General features: G+C 38.5%; 1 protein-coding gene and 1 long non-coding RNA gene across 10 annotated transcripts in view; one reads left to right on the forward strand and one right to left on the reverse strand.

Moving 5' to 3' along the window:
• LOC116279526 (uncharacterized) overlaps window positions 1-21,044 on the forward strand; it is a 132,829-nt gene that overhangs the window by 69,227 nt on the left and 42,558 nt on the right. For 7 of the 8 annotated variants that reach the window (XR_012071465.1, XR_012071469.1, XR_012071466.1 and 4 more), the window contains 2 exons: window positions 19,507-19,622; window positions 20,443-20,537. This is a non-coding gene — a long non-coding RNA (uncharacterized lncRNA). Of the gene's footprint in view, window positions 1-14,571; window positions 14,703-19,506; window positions 19,623-20,442; window positions 20,538-21,044 lie in introns of all 8 variants that reach the window. The other variant, XR_012071463.1, reaches the window with a different exon arrangement.
• RAB3C (RAB3C, member RAS oncogene family) overlaps window positions 12,122-21,044 on the reverse strand; it is a 254,845-nt gene continuing 245,922 nt past the window's right edge. For both annotated transcript variants that reach the window (XM_006206025.4, XM_072958644.1), the window contains exon 5: window positions 12,122-20,047. In XM_006206025.4, the coding sequence (XP_006206087.1) occupies window positions 19,860-20,047 (188 nt within the window). In that variant the 3' untranslated portion in view covers window positions 12,122-19,859. The remainder of the gene's footprint in view (window positions 20,048-21,044) is intronic.

Below are 21,044 nucleotides of genomic sequence, written 5' to 3' on the forward strand. Positions count from 1 at the left end.
GTATATTCTGGAAATTAAGCCTTTGTCAGTCACATCATTTGTAAATATTTTCTCCCATACTGTATGTTGTCATTTTGCTTTGCTTATTGGTTTCCTTTGCCATGCAAAATCGTATAAATTTAATTAGGTCCCATTTGTTTATTTTTGCTCTTATTTCTATTACCTGGGTAGACTGCCGTAGGAGAACATTGTTAAGATTTATGTCAGAGAATGTTTTGCCTGTGTTTTGTTCCAGGAGATTTATCGTGTCTTGTCTTATATTTAAGTCTTTAAACCATTTTGGGTTTATTTTTGTGTATGGAATGATGGAGTGTTCTAACTTCATTGATTTACATGCAGCTGTCCAGTTTTCCCAACACCACTTGCTGAAGAGACTGTCTTTTCTCCATCATACATTCTTGCCTCCTTTGTTGAAGATTAATTGACCATAGGTCTGTGGGTTTATTTCTGGATTCCAATGTTTTCTTGATGATTGTCTATCGGATGATATATTCATTGCTAATAGTAGGGGCTTCAATATCCCACTATTGTTGTATTGCTGTCTATTTCTCCCTTAAGATCTATTAGTATTTGCTTAATATATTTAGCTCAGATATTGGGAGCATATATATTTACAATTGTTTTATCTTGATCTATTGACCCTTTACCATTACATAATGACCTTCTTACTCTCTTGTTACCATTTTTGGTTTGTAGTCTGTTTTGCCTGAGTATGGCTATGCCTGTTTTCTGCTTCCTTAGATGATCATCTTCCATCCCTTCACTTTGAACCTATGTATATCTTTATAACTGAAGTGAGTCTCCTGTAGGCACCACGTAAGTGGATCCTGTTGTTTTTTTTTTTTTATCCATCTAGCTGCTCTGTGCATTTTTATTAGTGAATTCAATTAATTTGCATTTAGGGTGATCACTGACATCATTAATATGTAATCGCTTACTGCTGCCATTTTATCTTTTGCTTTTTGGTTATTTTGGATCCTCATGGTTTGTTTCTTGTTTCTGTTTACCTTTGTAAGTTGATGGTTTCCACAGTGATTTGTTGAGTCTCCTCATTTTTTTTAAATTTCATGTCTGCTCTAGATTTTTGCTTTGTGATTACCATAAGGTTTACAGACAACATACCAATATTAAATAATTATTTTTCTGCTGAAAGCAATTTATCTTCACTTGTCTATAAAATTTCTATCATTTTACTTCTCTCCTTTTGTAGTTTTGATGTCATAATTTACCTCTTTTTATGCTGTGAATTTATTACAAAATTGTAGTAGCTATAGTTATTTTAAATGCTTTTTTCCTTAACCTTTATGCTATAATTATGTGTTTAGCACACTATTATAAAATATAATTCTGTCACCTCGATAAGAATTTTCTGTACTTTTGTCTTTTTGTCTGAAAAGCTGTCTTCAGCATTTCTTATAAGGCAGGTCGAACTCTCTCAGCTTTTGTCAAGGAAAGACTTTATTTCTCCTTCATATCCAAAGGACAGCTTTGCTGGGCAGAGCACTCCTTCTGATTTAGGAAGGTTTTGTTTACTTGATTCTAACAGTCAATGGATTGGCAATTAGAAGATTTTCTTTTGTTTTCCAGGAGGTGGTGATATAACAAAAGTTTTTGACTTCTTTTATAGGCACTGACTCACTGCTAAAGTTTAGAGTGTATTTAAAAGAAAATGCCATTAAATGACACTTAAAAAAAAAAAAAGAAAAAAGAGCTGGCAGCAGGGCGGGGTGTGTGTGTGTGTGTGCTTAGAACTTGGCGTTTTACGTGTGCCCATGGCCCAGAAGGGGAGTCCTTGAGTTGAGGAGTCCCACGTGTCCATGGGCAGACCTCTTGCTAAAATCCTGAAGCAGATGCAGGAAACAGGTTCCTTCAGTCTCTTTATCTGTTGTCTTCCCTTTCTTTTCCCTGCCTTGAGTCATGGAGGTCTCTCCTTAGTTAGACCCATGTGTTAAAGAGCAGCAGGACCCTCCACCTGCAACTTGTGTGTCAAAGCAGACTTCCACTGGCCACTTTCAGTTTTCACCTCCTCTACTAAAAGTAGAGACCACCACCACTGCCACCGGTGCCACCATTGCAGAAGATCATAGATTAATTGTGTTTCTCTGACTTATTTCACTTAGCATGATTACCTTAAGGTCCATCCATGTTGTCACAAATGGCAAGCTTTCCATCTCTTTTAGGACTGAATAATATTCCAGTATACACATGCACACATACCTCATCTTTATTTATCTATCAATGGACACTTAGGTTGTATCCATTTCTTGGCTAAATAATGCTGCAGTGAACACAGGGGTACGTTTACCTTTTTCAAATTAGTGTTTTTATTTTCTTTGCATAAATATCCTGAAGTAGAATTGCTGGATCATATGATAGTTCTAATTTTTTGAGGAACCTTCATATTATTTTCCATAATGGCTACATGAACTTACATTCCCGTCAACAGTGCACAGAGGTTTCCTTTTCTCCACATCCTCACCAGCACCTGTTATTTCTTGTCATTTTGATAATAACCATCCTAATAGATATGAGGTGACATTCTCATTGTGGTCTTGATTTGCATTTCTCTGATGATTAGCGATGCTGAGCATCTTTTCATGTATCTGTTGGCCATCTGTGTGTCTTTGGAAAACTGTATATTCAGATCCTCTGCCCATTTTTAAAAATCAGACTTTTTTTTTGCTATTGAGTTGTATAAGCTCTTTATATATTTTGCATTTTAACCCCTTGACATATATGATTTGTAAATATTTTCTCCCAGTAAGTAGATTCTTTTTTCATCTTGTTAATGATTTCCTTTGCTGTGCAGAAGCTTTTTAGTTTGACATAGTCCCATTTGTTTATTTTTCATCAGTTGCCTTTGTTTTGAGAATCAAATCCAAAAAAATAATCAGAGACTGATGTTAAGGAGCTTGCCACTCAAGTTTTCTTCTAGGAGTTTTATAGTTTCAGGCCTTACATTCAAGTCTAATACAATGTGAGTAAATTTTTTAAATACTGTAAGGCAGAAGTCCAGTTTTATTCTTTTGTGTGTGGCTGTCCAATTTTCCCAACATCATTTAAAGAAGAGACTGCCTCCTAATTATGGCTTCTTAGTTCTTTTGTCGCAAATTAATTGACCATATAGTGTGCACTTACTGTTAGACTAGCTCTTCTGTTCCACTGAGCTATATACTTGTTTTTATGCTAACATCCTACTAGCTTTGCAATCTGGTTTGAAATCAAGGAGCTTGACACTCTAGCTTTGTTCTTGCTCAAGATTGCTTTGGCTGCTTGTGGGTCTTCTGTGGTTTCATACGAATTTTATGATTGTTTGTTCTGTTTCTGAGGAAAATGCCACTGGAATTTTTATAAGGATTGTATTGACTCTATAGATTGCTCTGGGTAGTGTGAACATTTTAACCATATTAATTCTTCCAATCCATGAGTCAGAATATCTTATTATTTATTTGTATCTTCTTCAATTTTTTAATCAATGTTTTGCAGTTTTCAGCATAGAAGTATTTCACTTCCTTGGTTAAATTTATACTGTTTTTTTTTTTCTTCTTGATGCTATTTTAAATGGGATTTTTTTCCTTAATATTTTTCTGATAGTTCATTGTTACCGTACAGAAATGCAACAGATTTTTATATACTGAATTTTGTATCCTGGAACTTCCTAAAATTTATTTAGTTCTTACATTTTTTTCTTGTGGGATCTTTTGGATTTTCTGTATATAAGATGAGCAAATTGTGACCGCTTTGCTTCTTCCTGTCTAATTTGTATGCCTTTTTTTCCTTGCCTAATTTTTCTGGCTAGGACTTCCAGTACTATGCTGAATAAGAGGGGTGAGAGTGGTCATCTTTGTCTTGTTCCTGATCTTGGAGGAAAAGGTTTTAGGTTTTTATCAGTGAGTGTGATGTTAGCTTTGGGCTTGTATGGACTTATTGCTATGTACATATATGGCCTTTTATGTTGTGGTATGTTCCCTTTATACACACATTATTAAGAGTTTTTATCATAAATACACAGTAAATTTTGTCAAATGCTTTTTCTACATCTGTTGAGATAATAGGTTTTTATACTTCATTTTGTTACTATGATGTAGTACATTGATTCTGTGAATGTTCAATCACTTTTGCATCTCTGGAATAAATTGCACTTGATCACAGTGAATGATTCTTATAATGTATTGGTGAATTCAGTTTGCTGATATTTTGAGGATTTTTTTTCATCTATGCTCATCATTGATAGTGGCCTGAAATTTTCTTTTCTTGTGGTGTCCTTGTTTGGTTTTGTTGTCAGGGTAATGCTAGTCTTATAAAATTATTTTGGAAGTGTTTCATTTTCTATTTTGGGGGGAAGGGTTTGAGAAAGATTGGTATCAATTCTTTAAATATTCGGTAGAATTCATCAGTGAAGCCATCTGGTCTTTAACTTTTGTGTATTGGGAGGTTTTTGATTATTAATTCAATCTCCTTACTAGTAATTGTTCTGTTCAGATTTCCTATTTCTTCATGATTCGGTCTTCCTAGGTTGTGTGTTTCTAGGAATTTATCCATTACTTCTATGTTGTCAATTTGTTGGCATGCAATTCTTCATAGTAATCTCTTACAATCCTTTTTATTTCTGTGGTATGTATTATAATGTCTTTCGTTTCTGATTTTATTTGAGTCCCTTTTTCCCTTTTTTTCCCTTGTGAGTCTAGCTAAATGTTGTCAATTTTGTTTTATACTTTCAAAGAACCAGTTCTTAGTTTCGCTGATGTTTTCTATTATCTTTCAGTCTCCATTTGTTTCCATTCTGATCTTTGTTATTTCCTTTCTTCTGATAAAGTTGGGTTTTATTTGTTCTTTTTTCTAGTTCTTTCAGGGGTAAGTTAAATTTTTTATTGGAGATACTTGATTCTTGATGTAGGCGTTAATGGCTGTGAACTTCCCTCTTAGAACTTCCTTTGCTGAATCACGTAAGTTTTGGTTTGTTGTATTTTCCTTTTCACTTGTTCAAGGTATTTTTAAATTTCTCTTATTGATCCATTGATTATTCAGTAGCATGTTGTTGAATCTCTATTGATTTGTGAATTTTCCAGTTTTCCTCTGTAACTGATTTCTAGTTTCATGACATTCTGGTTGAAAAGATGCTTGATATGATTTCAGTCTTCTTAAATTTATTAAGACCTGTTTTGTGGCACAACATATGATTCATCCTAGGGAATGTTCCATGTGCACTTGAAAATAATCTATTATCTCTTGGGTCAAATTTTCTGTACATACCTGTTAAGTCCATCTCATCTAATGTATCATTTTTGGTTGATGCTTCTTGTTGATCATCTGAGAGAATTTATCCATTGATGAAAGTGGGGTATTAAAGTCCCATACTACTATTATATTGCCATTTATTTCTCCATTTTGATCTATACATTTTTGTTTTACATATTTAGGTGTTTCCTGTGCTGATGCATGAAATATTTACAAATGTTATATTATCTTGTTGGACTGAACTCTTTTCATTATGTAGTGCCCTTCTTTGTCTCTTATTACAGTCTTTGTTTTAAAGTCTATTTTGTCTGATATAAGTATACCTACATTAGCTTTCTTTTAGTTTCCATTTGCATGGATATCTTTTTTCATCCATTCACTTTCAGTCTGTGTGTATACTTATGTCTTTTGTACACAGCGTATAGATGTTTCTTTTAAATTTTTATTTTATTCATTCAGATGCTCAATGTCTTTGGACTGGAGAATTTAGTAGATTTATTTTAAAGTAATGATTGATAAGTATGTATTTATGGCTATTTTGTTGTTTTCTGGCTGTTTGTATTTCTTTGGTTTTTTTGGTTTTGTTTTTTAATTCTTTTGCTCTCTTCTGTTGTGATATGACTTTCTGTAGTGGCATGCTTAGGTTTCTCTCTCTTTCTCTTGTGTATCTACTAAGGTTTTTGCCTTGTGGTTACCATGAGGCTTTAATAAAACAACTTATTTATAACAGTCCAATGTAAATTCTTTACAACTTAAGTTCAAATGTATCTAAAGCTCTACATTTTAATCTCCTCTACCACAGTTTATGTTCTTAATGTCATATTTTACATATTTTTATCTTGTGTATCCCTTTCCCAATTATTGTAGTTATAGTTATTTTATTATTTTTGCCTTCTAACCTTCATACTTGCTTTACAGGTGATTAATCCACCATTTTTACATTATATTATTGTAATTTTTCTATATATTTACTTTTACCAGTGAAATTTACACTACATATGTTTTCCTGTTACTAATTAGTTCCCTTTCTTTTCAGCATAAAATGTCCCTTTAATATTTCTTGTAAGGACTATTTAGTTATGATGTTTTTTTAAACTTTTGCTTGTCTGAAAAACTCTCTCTCCTTCAATTCTGAATGATAACTTTGCTGTGTAGATCCTTGGTTGGAATTTTTCTTTCAGAACATTGAATACATCACACCACTTTGTTCTAGCCTGCAAAGTTTCTGCTGAAAAATCTGATAGTCTTATGGGGGTTTCTTTGTATGTAACAAGTTGATTTTCTCTTGCTGCTTTTAAGATTCTCTCCTTGTCTTTAACTTTGACATTTTAATTATGTATATTGGTGAAGGGCTGTTTTGGTTATCTTTACTTGGAATTTTCTGGATTCCTTTATCTGGATGTCTATTTCCTTCCCCAGGATAGGCTGTTTGGGGCCAATATTTCTTCAGATATGTTGATACGTTTTTGACATCTTTATCTCTTTCTTCTCTTCTGGGGCCCTGTAATATGAATATTGGTATGCTAGGTATTGTTCTTTAAGTCCCTTAAGCTATCTTTACTTTTTTTCATCATTTCCTTTCACTGTTCTGATGAGTTCCATGCCTTGTCTTCAGGTTTACTAATCCTTTCTTTTCTTTATCTGGTCTGCTATTGAACCTGGTTTGTGTATTTTTTTAGTTCAGTTATTAGATTCTTCAGTTCGATGACTTCTGTTAGGTACTTTCTTATATTTTCTATCCCTTTGTTGAAATTCTCACTGTTAATTCTTCCAAGTTTGTTGAACGTCTTTATGACCATTAGTTTTTTTAAACATTTTTTATTGAGTTATAGTCATTTTACAATGTTGTGTCAAATTCCAATGTAGAGCACAATTTTTCAGTTATACATGAACATACATATATTCATTGTCACATTCTCTTTCGCTGTGAGCCACCACAAGATCCTGTATATTTTTCCCTATGCTATACAGTATAATCTTGTTTATCTATTCTACATTTTGAAATTCCAGTCTGTCCCTTCCCACCCCCTACGCACTTGGGCAACCACAAGTTTGTATTCTATGTCTATGAGTCTGCTTCTGTTTTGTATCTATGTTCTTTTTTTTTTTTTCAGATTCCACATATGAGCAGTCTCATATGGTATTTTCTTTCTCTTTCTGGCTTAGTTCACTTATGTTGTCAGTTTTTATGGCTGAATAGTATTCCATTGTATAAATATACCACATCTTCTTTATCCAGTCATCTGTTGATGGATGTTGAGGCTGTTTCCATGTCTTGGCTATTGTAAATAGTGCTGCTATGAACACTGGGGTGCAGGTGTCATTTTGAAGTAGGGTTCCTTCTGGATATATGCCCAGGAGTGGGATTCCTGAGTCATATGGTAAGTCTATTCCTAGTCTTTTGAGGAATCTCTATATTGTTTTCCACAGTGGCTGCACCAAACTGCATTCCCACCAGCAGTGTAGGAGGGTTCCCTTTTCTCCACAGCCTCTCCAGCATTTTCTTTATGACCATTATTTAAAATTCTTTATAAAGCAAGTCAGTTATGTCTTTTTTGTTAAGAACTTATTAGGTATGTTATGCCTTTTAGAACATATTTTTTCTGTTATTTCCTTTTCCTTGACTCTCTGTTTCCATGCATTAGATAAAACACCCACCTCTCTCAGTCTTGAAGGATATCTTCTTGTAAGACAGGAAACTTATTATTCAAACACTGCCCTAGGTTTTAGTTGTATCTCAAACCTTTGTGATTGTTTAAGCAGAATATTTTATTTTTAGTGGCTCTCAGTAGTTGAAGTTGTCAGTGTCCTAAAGGGGAATATCTCAGTTAGCACATAGATTTAAGCTGATTGGAAGCCAAACCCTCAGGCAGCAGCTTTTTAAGTATTCAAATATATATAGTCTTGTGTGACTGTAAGCATAACTTACATTGTTTGTAAGCATAACATTATGAGCATAAGCATTGGCCACAGATCCATTCAATCTGGGGGCACCCCGTGGATGGCAGTTGCAAAAGTTGGGGTGCCAGTTGAGTATACAAGGCCCTTTAGAAAAGATACTGGTGGCCTAAAGCAAGGCATAGGGAGGGTGTAAAGGTGGCATGCAGCAGCCTCTTTCCTTGGAATGCAGCTCTTTTGCACCCTAGACATTTGACAAAGTAGAAGCTTGTTCCCCAGGTTAAAGGTCCAGGAGGAGCAAATAGGCTTCTATTACATAAAGACTAGGGGTGAGCTGTCTGCATAGTGCCCTGGAGGTGGTAGCCTGCCAAGAACCATCTCTGTTTATTATGACCCCATGGAACCCAGGCAAGCAAGACCGACTGGCCATCAGAGCTAGGCAATCAAGGGGCTTTCGCTGGATGGCAACCACAAAAACCAAGGTGCCAGATAGAAAAACTGGGTACCAGACACATGTAAGAGCCCTCTTCTTGGGGTGTGGCAGAGGGAGAGCTCAAAGATGATGCCTGTCCTCAGGTTTCTGGAGAGGATTAGTGGGTGCTTAGATGTAAGTTTAGTTTGAAAACTGCCCCTCAGGCTGTAGCTATGAAGATAAGCTAATGGGCCTCTTTCATAGGAAGACTCAGTGCTGCAGTCTGTTGCTTCCTGCTGTGCTCCGGGGGTGGGGCCATGTAAGAATTCTTTCTCCATTGGTTGCAGTGTTTCAGGACTCTCAAGCTTGAACTCCACCAGAGCCAGGTGAGTTAGAGATGTAACCTCGGCAGGAACCCAAAACAGGGTGCCAGATGAGGGCAAAAACTCCTTCCTAGGAGATTCTGGCGAGCTGGGGCACGGAGGAGAGAGGGCACAGTGATGGCGCCAGCCAGCCTCCCTCCCCGGTGGGTACCCCCTCAGATCTCCAGATGTGTGTTAAGTTAGATGCCTGCCCCGCAGGCTGGCACTTGATGTCAAAGAGGCTTATTTGCTTACCGTAAAGCCTGGGCTCCTCTCGGCGGGCTGCCTCTGTGCTGGTCTCTGAGGCAGGTGAGTCTAAGCCCACACCCCCTTTCTGGCTGTTTCTCAGTTTGGTATTAATTTGAGGGTCTCATGGATGTGAGCGCCACTGGTTTTAAAAGCTAGATGTTTTGGGGTTTCTCTCTCAGATGCGGGCTTTAAAAGTTGGGGTGGATGATGTGAGGCTCAAATACTTTGCTTCACAGGGAGAAGCTCTGGGCGTTGTGTTTTTTCTTGACGGTGGGCCACCACACTCAGGGTGGGGTTTATGGTGTGATTGTGTCTCAGCCTCTTACTTTGATTTTTTTAAAAATTTGCCCAGTGTATATGGGTTGCTCAGGTATTTTTTAGGCTTTTTTTTCCCCCCAGAGGAAGTTGTTTCATATGTAGCTGCAGATTCAGTGTGTTCCTGGGATGAGGTGAGTTCAGGATCTCCCTGTGTCACCACCTTGAACCAGAACTTGTACTTTATCTTTTAGTTAATGGCACTAATATTTACTTAATATACTGAGCCAGAAATGCCAGGGTCCCTTGTAATTTCTAGTTATCGCTCTTAAAATCTTATTGGTCCCCATTACCCACCTTCTAATGGAATTATTGTGTGTTCCCTACTCTTCGCCATGCCTGAGCCCCCTTTGTTTCAGGCGTGGAGATAACCTAACCACTTTCTAATACTTACTCTCTTTCCACCATCGCCTTCTGTTTGTCCATTTCCCATACTGCCGTTTGAGTGATCTTTCAAAATTCAAATCTGATCAAACTACCTTCTTGCTTAAGTTCCTTCAAGAGTTTTTCAAAGCTGGAAGACAAAATCCAGACTTCTAATTTTTTTCCCACAAGTGTGATGATCTCAGCCCTGGGCCTCTTCTCTTTCTCTTTCACTCTGATCAGCGACATGAATGGCGCTGGAGTTCTAGAAATACCCTGTGCTCCACCACACCTCTGTGGGTCGCCTGTGCATCTCCCTTTGTTTGGAACCGTGAACCATCTTCTTCCACTTCTGCTCTTGTGTAACCCTTACATCTTCTGTGTTTTAGCTCAGGACTCATTTCTTCTAGTTAGCCTTCTTGGAACATCCCGATCCTCGTCTCCAGTCAGGGCTAGTTGCCTCTCTTCTGTGCTGTCGTGAAAGTTTATATGTAAATAGTGGCACTAATCAAATTGTATTCTAATTGTCTGCTTAGTAGGATCTTGTTCTGAACATATTAATCTAGATTTTCTATCAATACCTGCTTTCCTGATACTGTCTATACAGTATAAAAAGAGAATATGATTTCTAGGTCAAATTGCCTGAGATTTAGAATTAATAAACAAGAAATTCTAGTGCTAGAGGGCTTGGGGCATAAACAGTAAATTGGGAAGGAAAGTTAGCCAGACCTCTCTCCACCAGATTAAAGGCTCTTTGGACTTGGTGGGCATGGGCTGAAGTGAGAAGAAACTGAAAGGCGAAATAGGAGAACCAAGAGGCTTTGGTGTCCCTGAGAAATGTCCAGGCACAGAGCCTGCTAGGTGACCTTTTATTTGGAAGGGGTCTTTTTCAAGTCTAGCAGGAAACCTAGAGGAAAATGGTAGCGTCTCCTGAGAGTCCAGATGTGTTCTTTTCAGGTCTACCTCTTCAATGCTATTGAGGAAGAAATAGCCATGCTGTAAATTTGTTTTCTAAACTAAAATCAGGGCAGTTATTTCTGAGGGGTGAGCATAGAGGGGGATTCCTGCTAAAACCGGTTCAAACTGGCCTAGCCAAAGGAGCCTCAGAACAGCCGCAAAGCATGTGTAGTTGTTCGGAGGTCTTGCGATGGAGAAGATATTTATCAGTTTGTCTAGGGGTTAGAGGACTATTGTCTAAGAAAATGTATTTTATAGCATTTCAGAGAAGACTTTTTTTGAGTTCTTTTGGAATGAAACAAATTTCTAATGTTCATTTTAATTATTAGACACAAATATTAGGATATATTAAATTAAAAACTGTCATTTATTAATATACACTTACATGTTTTCCTCTTTCAAAATTGTCTGAGTTCACTGTGGTCAGCTTCCTACTGTATTTATTTTCATATATACCAAGAAATTAGCACAAATAAGACATTCTATAAATTTCAGTTAGTATAACTGGAAGTCCCTTAATTTATTATTTTCCCTTTAATTTTGATTCTTTGCATGGTACCTGCTTTGTCTAGACCAGCAGGTGACCCTCCTGTCACTGAGTTCTGTCAGGCAGCTACTTTGACACTCGTGGACCCGTGTGGATACTCTTGGGACTTCTTGCTTAGCTTATTTTTAGCACAGAGTTCAGGCAATGGCCTTAGATGTATATTTGGAAGAAAATATATAGGGATAGAGCTGGTGGCACAATTAGAACACTAAGGGGTCTTAAAATTAGTAGTGATCTTCTGTGATGCAAACAGATTGATAACTGGGTGCTTCCCCATGCCCTGAGGTCCAGGGCCAAGGCAAGCTGGTACCTCACCTGGAACATCACTGCACCATGCACTGTACACCACACACGTCTCACCCACACATCGCCCTGATGAATGCTCCTTTCCCAGGCTGTGTCAGTACAGTGCCACAGTGGTCACTTGACCCCCGACTTTAGATACAGGGACACATGATCTTCAGGTAACAGAGGCGGTTTTTTAATACAACTAAGAGCTTTGACTCTGGAATGCAGTCAGTCAGGTATAAAGTCACTTACCTTAAAAGGTTACAAATATTGTTGGAGTTAACTCCTTAACCGAAGTCCAGAATCACATGTTGGAAACCCATATCCCTAAGTGAAAATATATCTACTGTCTCTAGTTCAAGCTCAGCACTGCGCCTAGGATTGTGGAAAAGGAAGGAAACAAAAATGGAAACAGACATCCTAGGGCCAAAACTAATATCAATAGAAGGGAGATGAAAAAACTTCTCAGACCAAGACTGAGAAATTCAGGAATATAGTCTCTTAGATATTTATTGTAATCTCCAAAAAATAAAACAAGATAAACCCAAAGAACAAATATCACTTTCTATACAGAACTCACATACAAACTTAATACCTAGTAGAGCACATACAGTTCTTACACAATTAGTATCAGTAAAGAGAATGAAAATTTCACAATGTGAATACACTCAATAGCTTTAAACCCAGACAGGCGCTCCTGTGGACACACGAAGGGTCACAGGATTTGCTGTGCAGTTTTCAAATCAACGTCACGATCACTACATGAAAGCATTAAGCTGTTACTCAATTTTTCCTCAAGAAGAGTTCCACAGTGCAGTCACTGAGAAGGAGCCAAAAGTGCCTGGTTACAAAGGAAGGTCTTCATCAGTGCACTTCCCAACGCCCTTTATGGGAAACACAGAACTGCAGAAAAATCTCTGGGCACACATCTGACTGGTTGACATTGCATTAGACAATGTCTTGTGGTTTGGTGCATGGGCAAAATGTCTACATCAGCTGTTCCAATGTGATTTCAGATTGATTTGTGTTTTGGGGCTGAGTCTGGGGCTGCTCAGCACAGAGGAATATGGCAAGGTAGCACCTTGTCTTCCTCATTGGGACAAAAACAGAGCCAAACTGGGGTAATTTCTTGGGTTTCCAAGGGCCAGTATGGCTCTCTGGAAAAAAAAAAACAAACAATGACCAGTAGCTGCCAGCTCTGTCACCCTTCCATTCAAGGGAACAAACTGCACTCTTTCCCACATACTTGCCTGGTACAGTCTCCTCTATCTAATTCGGGAATCATGTCTGACCTCTTCCATGGAGCCATTCTTGACCTTTCCAGATCTTATAGGTCCTCCATTCTTCTTGCTCCTATGTCCTGACATAACTTAGCATTTAGATTACATCCTGGAATTTCGTTCCTTGTCCTTCCATCAGTAAGCCTATCAGGGGCCAGAGCCATCCACCTCTTTCATGTTTCATTCCCACAGCACTGAGCACACGGTATTCAGTAACTGTTGATGACTAACTAAACATTTAAACAGACTCTTAAATTATCATTCTAATGTTGGCTACCTGCTTACATTTGTTTCTTTTTTTAAATTTGGCACAAAGTTGTCACCAGTCTCCCTGTTTCACCCACCTTCACTTGACTTCTTCAGTGGGTCTGAGAGCTGAGTACAGAATTTCAGGCTATCACATGTAAAACAGGGCCGCCCATCGCTGGTGGTAGCCCAGAGCCATTTAATGCGACTGGCACGTCCTCACATTTCAGTTTCAGGCAACTGCTATAGAGAGGCGTGAAGGGTTGATATGATGTCCAGGTTGCCATGGTCATCTAAAACCAACGGCACTTCATCATTTTTAGGGAAAAACTCAACTTTTCTTCCTAAAGATATCATGATTTACTCTAAATGAAAAGGCAGAGCACAATATTAAAATGAGTGCTTTGCCTCAAAAATTGAAATGGCAAATAGGAGTTTAAAGTAGTTGGCCTACTTTAAACTTCATAGACATAAACACCTAAAAGAGTTTTTGACAATCCAGCTACCAGGCCTCATTTCTTGGTTTTTGCATCTCAGTGAAGTTCTAGGCCACCAATAATATTAACCAAGGGGTTTGAGGATGAACATATGAGTTTATGATGACTTACTAATGTGATTTAAGGATTCTGACCTGTTTATCACTAGTGTGGACAATTGAGACTTGAAAGTGAATATAACATTAGCCACCACCTAAAAAGACATCAATATTTTAGGATTCCCAGGATTGACACTTAAATTTCCAAACAAAATACAGAGCAACAATAAAATAGACATATAAAATATGAGTAAAAATTCTTAGATGAAAACATGATCAACATTTCAGAGAAAAATAAAAATGACTTTTCCTTATGTGCATATTTTTTCTTAGGTTTCTAAATTAGCCCCTTATAAATGGCTTAAGGAGAACTCTGAATTAAAGAAGGGAATGCCTACATAAATAAGCTAACAGCCGTTCTGTCTTGAAAATAAAATTCACAATTCTAAAAGGCAAAATTGACATATACTTGCAGATCCTAAATGTTCGGTCTTATAGGGAAAGACATACTTTGAAGTAGGCACAGAGGAGTTTCACATGACACCAGTAGATATTTACTGTATAAACTGCACCACTAGACAAATACAGCTACAAGAAATAATTTGAGTAAGTCAAACAGCCATCGAAGCATCCCACACATTCATTACAATTCACTCTTTCACACTATTGTATATACACTGAGTAAGTCATTAAATATTGCACTTATTGGCCCATGAACCCTCAATTCTGAGGTGTTGAAAAATAGAAAACAAATCTATTTTTATAACATATTTCATGCAACATTTAAGACACTTCAGTTCCACAAACACCATTAAATAGTTGTACATTTGGACAGTTCAACGGTATCACATCACATCTTGACATTAACAATATATTAACAGGAATTACAGGAAGTTTTCATTCAGGACATATCCTAGGAGTGATGAGACAATGCATGGAGAACCATCATACTGTTACAGGAAACAACCCCCAGACTTCACTCTTCTGAGGCGTACGGAACCACTAGACAGATGTAAGTTACCCTCACGTCCCTGAAAGGCCAGGTGTCTGCGGCTCATGTACCATCTGAGTCTTTAAGAACAGCATTCATGAGCCTAAGCAACCTCCAGCCCCAAACAACATGAATATGAAACATTTCCACTAAGGAATAAAGCCACAGCCAACTCTCAGTTGTCCACGAGGAAGTATGAACACAGGTGAATGAAACACACAGGTAACCGCCTTCCCCCCACCTCATGTCAGTAGTAAGGGCTGGTTGAAACTCTACCAAGAACAGTGCTGGTGGGAGGTAAATGGTGAAACTTGAGTCTCATTTCCTATTCTGGGTCCTGTCATTCTGTGAGGATAGTGCTTTAAAGAGTGAAATGATCAAAAATCAAGACGCAGAAAAGAGAGCTGTAAATAGAAAGCCCCGTGGGCCCACTAGCCAGTTGATCTGCCCTTAATACTCAAGCTCTGACAGAGGCTTGGAAATAATTTCTTTTCTCTGGAACATCTGCAAAATATATTCTCTCTATCCTCTCTTTTTAATGGGAATTAGTTATGTGAACAGATACACAAATCAAATCAGTGTGAGGAATCTGTTTTGTAGACCTTTTTAAGCAAATGCCAGTTACAGTTGGAGTGTAGTAAAAGCTCCCTTTTCTCTAGCACTGAGAAAGCACCATATGTGGACATTTCCCTTCATAGAAAAGGTATTTGTCTTTGATACACACTGAGTCTGTGCTGGGAGCGGCAACACTGTGGGTGAGTGTAAATCTTTTAATCTACTGAAGGGAAATATTTGACTGCGTGTCAAGCATTTCTGTAAAGGTAAACACCTTTATTTGTGAAATAACAATAGGTAGATATATTTAAAATAAATTCTCCAGACCTGTATTTGCCCCCTTAGGAATGTTATATTTTTAGGACCCAGAGCCCTTTACATACACTGCAGAGATAACAGAGAGGCTTTTTTTCTGGTTATAAATTTCATCTTTTGCCCAGTTTGTTCCAATTTCAGAATATAAAATAGGTTTATGACTTTAACTGGCTTTGAGCAAAAATTTACCTATAAGGATTCTAAAAAGCCGACCCTAATGGTTCAGCTCATCAGAAGGACTTCAGCATTTTACGGTCAGGCCACTAAAGCACAGGTAGCGCACATTCAAGCCACACAGAGCCGCAGAGGCTGCATCTCCCAGGGGGTGATTAGAAAAGCCACATGGGTCTAGTTGCTCACATGGCACCCTGCCACAGCGCACTGAGTGAGTAGACACACCAAGGGACAAAGACTTCCAGTTCCCAGGCATGCGATCTAGGCTTTAGAGAGAGAGGAGATTCTTCAGACAGAAAGACAGGCTACCTCCCAAGGAAGCTGCACCAAAAACTCCTGATGGAGCATTACAGTAGTATATGAAAATTATTAAACCCTTTTTGGCCAAGAAGGTTTTTAATCATGATTTTAAGATTAGTTTTAGTTTTTCACATGCAGCTGCTACTTCAGCCGTGGGATAACTTGGTAGAATCTGGATATGTTCTTAATGTAGTCCCACATATGCCCCATGGTTGACTGAAAGATGGCATTGTACATCCTCGCCATGCACGAAGACACACGTTGGATAAAAGCACGTTACAATGAGCCACTGATGACTATCACGCTCCAAAAAGCAATGTTGCTTCATGGAAGTTCAGTTACTAGTAAACTGTATTTTACTATTCAAAAAGAATATTGCATCCCTGAAAGTCTATTCTCAGCATAGATGTAGGTAAAATTGGAAGTTTAAATTGGTTTCCAAAAAGTAACTGATGAGCTAAGCAAAAGAACTATGATTAATCTGGATACGAGTTAAGTAGGTGAAATAGATTTATTTGTTGAGTATATAGACGTCATATGATGTGGGGTGTAGTTTTGTAGAATTTATAGTTCACATTAAACAAACAATGCTGCAGCTTTCTGCTATAACCCAAGGCATCATCATAGATCCCTTTCCAAATAAAAATCTTAGCACTTATTTACCAGGCAGCAAAGGGATACTGATTTTAAGTGGGTCTAAGGAGGAGGTTAAAAGTTTATCAAGGCAGTGGAAGCTGTTCTGTGGGGGCAGTGGCAATGAACTAATTCACTGTCTGAAAGCAATTCTTCTTAGAAGCCATGAATATAATGCTAAATTGTAAATTGCCATCTTAAAACTTAAGGAACTTCATGTACCTACTACCTCCACTCACATCCCCAAAAGCTGAAATGAGGATCCACTCCACAGATGGCTGTTTAGAGGAAACAATTTCCAGTCCAAGCTTTTATTTACTTAAGAATAGAAAGGAAGGCCCCCAAACCAAAGCTCTTGGAAGTATCTGCTCAAAACAAGCAAGGTTTGTTTCTAAAAGTAATTGGAGGGTTCGGGTGGTGAGGAAGTGGGTGGCAGATAAGAGAAGTTCAGACGTGAAACAGTTAATTCAGTTGCATCAAAGACAAAAGGTGGATGTCTACAATTTATAAACTAACACGAGCACATACTTTGTAAGGTGTCTTGTTCTTTTGAATACAAATTTAGTTAAGCCATTAGTATAAATGGTCTGGGTTATTTAAGCTGTTGGCAGATGGAGAGAATGTAGGAGTACTGTGTGCATGCTGACCAAAAGGCAGAAAAACCTTGGCGCGGCCATGTTATAATTTACAAGTGATAGAGCTTGATGCCAATACAAGTTTGCTTAGTTAACCCTGGGCTGCCTCCTCTTTTGCCAAATTTGACGTTAAAACAAGGATCTCTTGATGAGATTAGAAATAGAGGATTTTCTCTCTTTCCATGTGTTTGACAGCAGGAGTACAGGTGCTTAATTCACTTGAGCTCTGTGACAATCCTTTCTGGAAACTTCTCACTTAGTGAAATTCACACCAGGGTGCGAGCTTCAGAACTTAGCATCAATTAGGTAGGCTTCACTTCCAGTGAGGTTTGTAAAGTAGAAATTATCGAATGTTCTTGGCAATGACACCTGGGCTGTTGCTGTATCATGCTCCTCTGACCGGCACCACGTGGTTCAATTTGGGTGTGTCTGACATGGTGTAAGTGGGCACCGGGCTTTGGTCTTCTGGTTCTAGGGCCGATTAATTTCAATAGCAATGAGTTCTTCAGGGGAGGAGTTTACAAGAGGGTAAACTCAACTCTTCCCACTTTTCTACTCTCTCTCATTTTGCTTTCCATTTTACGATACTGCACCAATCAAGGTCCTTCTGAAGAAGCCATCTGAAACATTGCACTTAGGTCCTTGACATCTGTATGTATGTATGTGAGATTGGGGCTGAGAGAGGAGGGGAAGGTCTTCCTGACTTTATTACTTCATATTAGATTATAAAAGTTAGCTTAACAACTATCTTTTAACATGGCCACTTTCTAGTCTAAGATACAGAAATACTACAATATCATGCAAACAGGCTTCTGCTTTGCACAGCCCCCAACTTCTCTCTTTCCCTTCACTTAATTTCTGTGACTTTTGGAAGCTGGTTGCCCCATTAAAATCTAATAAAGCATTAATGTTTTCTTGTCTTCACGAAGCCTGTCTTGCAGAGTGCCAAAGTGAAAATTTATTGCCAATTAGTGGATCACAAACTAAGAAGATGAGAAGTAAGAATGTGGGTATGCTTGAGATACCCCACATACTCTCTCCTCTACTGTTCATCTTCTAACTTACTAATCATGTATGTGACCTAGTTCCCTGACTTGCAGGCATTTATCCTCCAAAGACCACTTTGGTTATATGCATCTTTCTCTCTCAATAGCCTTGTTCAATAAACTTAGACTCCATTCTTTCATAGGAAGTATCTGTTTTTGAAAAGAGAAAAAAATCTTTATCATGATCACCAAAAAAGGGGAAAGTTGACCTCTTAAAACTGTTCTTCCAAATCTGCCATCCGTGTCTGCTACCTCCTGAGAGTCCTAGCTGTCAACGGTGCTGACTAGTGGTGTGGATGCCATGTTTCCTGATGGGATTGGTTTGCTTGTTATTCAAATGGTCTTCAGGAAATCTGAGTGTTCCTATGGTTTCCTTTTTCCTCTCCAATTGCTTATGGTGTCTTAAAGTATTTCTGGAACTCTCAGCTCCAAAGAGTATTCTGAGTAATTTAAGCATGTTTAACATTAATAGCCTTACAGAATGCAGATATGTCTTAAAAAGTATAAACACTTGGACTGAAAAATATTAGAGATGAAAATTATTTTTTCCTCAACCTGAGAACCATCAAGATACTGTTTAAATAACTTGTAACTAGGAATAACCTAGGGAGGTGTGAGCAGAAGGCAGTGGTCTGTGAAGTAAGTCTACATCCTATGGGAAGAGGGGCTTCAGCTTGACCTCTGTTCCAAGAGTTGGTGATGGTTCTAGAAAGTTGTTGGGGGGGCTTTGTTATGGGGGGAGGTCAGGCTTTGGAAATTCTTGGTTCAGATGCTTGTCATATAACACATTCAGCAGATACCTCAGTCCATCAGAGCCCTCAGATTTGCAAAAAGTTGGGAGGAGCAGTCCTGGGTTAGGAATTCCTTCCTTAAGCATCTAAACTAAGATGACTATTCACTTCTAGTCAGGTAAATATTAATCTCTCAGGAAATTTGCAAGGGCATTAAACAACATTTCCATTTCTTTATAGTCAATGGTCTTCTTAATAACACTGAAAAGTAGATTTATTTCCTGAACTGTAGACTGACCAGAGCCATGACAGTATCCCTAGTCATAAATAAAATTTCCACTTGATTTTCAATTAAGAATACAGCAAATAAGTTCTCTGAGATCTCCCCCAGCCCATACCACACACACAACCAATTCCTTGGTTCTCATCCCTACAGGTGAAAAGCAGAATTTGAACCCATGGCACAGAAGTCAGTTGCACTGAAATTATAATTGGAGGTCCCAGCAGTCGCTTAATCTAAGAAATCTGAAACACAAAGAGCCTAGAAGACAGGTAACAAATCACATGCAAATACCAGATGTTTGTAAATGGATAGTCCTTACAAATTTAAGATCACATATTTGCCACATATTAACAGAGGAAATCTCCCCAGAATTGAATGCATGTACGAGCCACTGACATCAACGATTTCCCTCCAATAATTATTAGGCAGTATAAGTGAAGGCTAATCGACCATTTATAAATGCTGTTTTTAGCAACCAACCCTCCGGAGCTGCCTGTGTGGGGACATTAACAGCCACAGCTGGGCTGCGGTGGAGGCGGGGTGTCCTTGAGTCTCGTGTTCTGCTTCGCCGCAGTGAGGGCTGGGTCAGTCTCCAAACTCTCTGACATTTTGTCGCAGATGATATCCACGAGGCGCTCAAATGTCTGCTTGACGTTAATGTTATCCTTGGCACTTGTTTCAAAAAACTCAAAACCTGGAAGAAACATAGGGAAACACAGCTCAGTTATTTCATACTGTTGCTGAAATTAAATGGGACTCAGTGACGGTGGGGCAGTAGTGGCTGGTGCATTTGGTTTGGGTGAGAAATGAGAGGCAGGCATGAGATGCCATTTGGACAAAGGCTACTATCTTGTGAGCCATTAATCAAGAATGAGAGCTATAAAGTAGAATTACTGACAGTCCCATCTTACTCTCTTTAGACAAAAAACAAAAACAAACAAACAAAAAAACAACCTTGGCAGGAGTTAATAATTACCGAGTCTGTCTCTGCCATCTCTTCCCCCATGACCTGGCTCACCATGTAGCCTCTTCCAGTCTTTTCTAGGACTAGTGTTACTTAGCGTTTTTTTTGTTTTCTGTCTATTTCAGGTTGTACCAAAATCATTATGCTCCTGAACTCCAGCATAATCCAGCTCCAGCTTTTTCCCTGTCTGTCCTACTGCTGCCTCGGGAAGTGTTTGTAGGTAAGCCTCTGGTAAATTTCCAGTATTTAGCTGGACACTAACTGGACACAAGATGGCACTAAAGAATCACTGGATTTACCTTAAGTGTGCTTCAGCCTCCTTAAAGAAATTTTTGAGTGGTATTAGCCTAACAGTCCTCCAGGGCTTTGTATATACCATTGCATCTAGCTACCGGTGCTGAGTTTGCCATAGCTTCTGTTATCTGTCAGCAGCAATGTTTTTAATCAACATCTGGAAAAGGACAACGATAGATTTCAAATGAACTGCCACAAGTGCAAGAAGGTACAAAAAAGTCAGTGACAGATGCATGCTTCTCCTGATGTGTCACTGTACCTGGGCAGAAGCAGCCTTAGGAGCTGCTCTATACCCAATCTTATCACTCTATTGTTTGCATTCACATTCCACGAGCTGAGCTTGCCCGACAGTTGCCATGACAACCTCCCCACTAGGCCAGAGATTGCTCTGGTCCATTCCAGGGATGTTGATTTAGGAGGTATTGGGCTAAAA

The sequence above is a fragment of the Vicugna pacos genome, chromosome 3 (genome assembly GCF_048564905.1).
Source record: "Vicugna pacos chromosome 3, VicPac4, whole genome shotgun sequence".
Lineage (NCBI taxonomy): Eukaryota > Metazoa > Chordata > Mammalia > Artiodactyla > Camelidae > Vicugna > Vicugna pacos.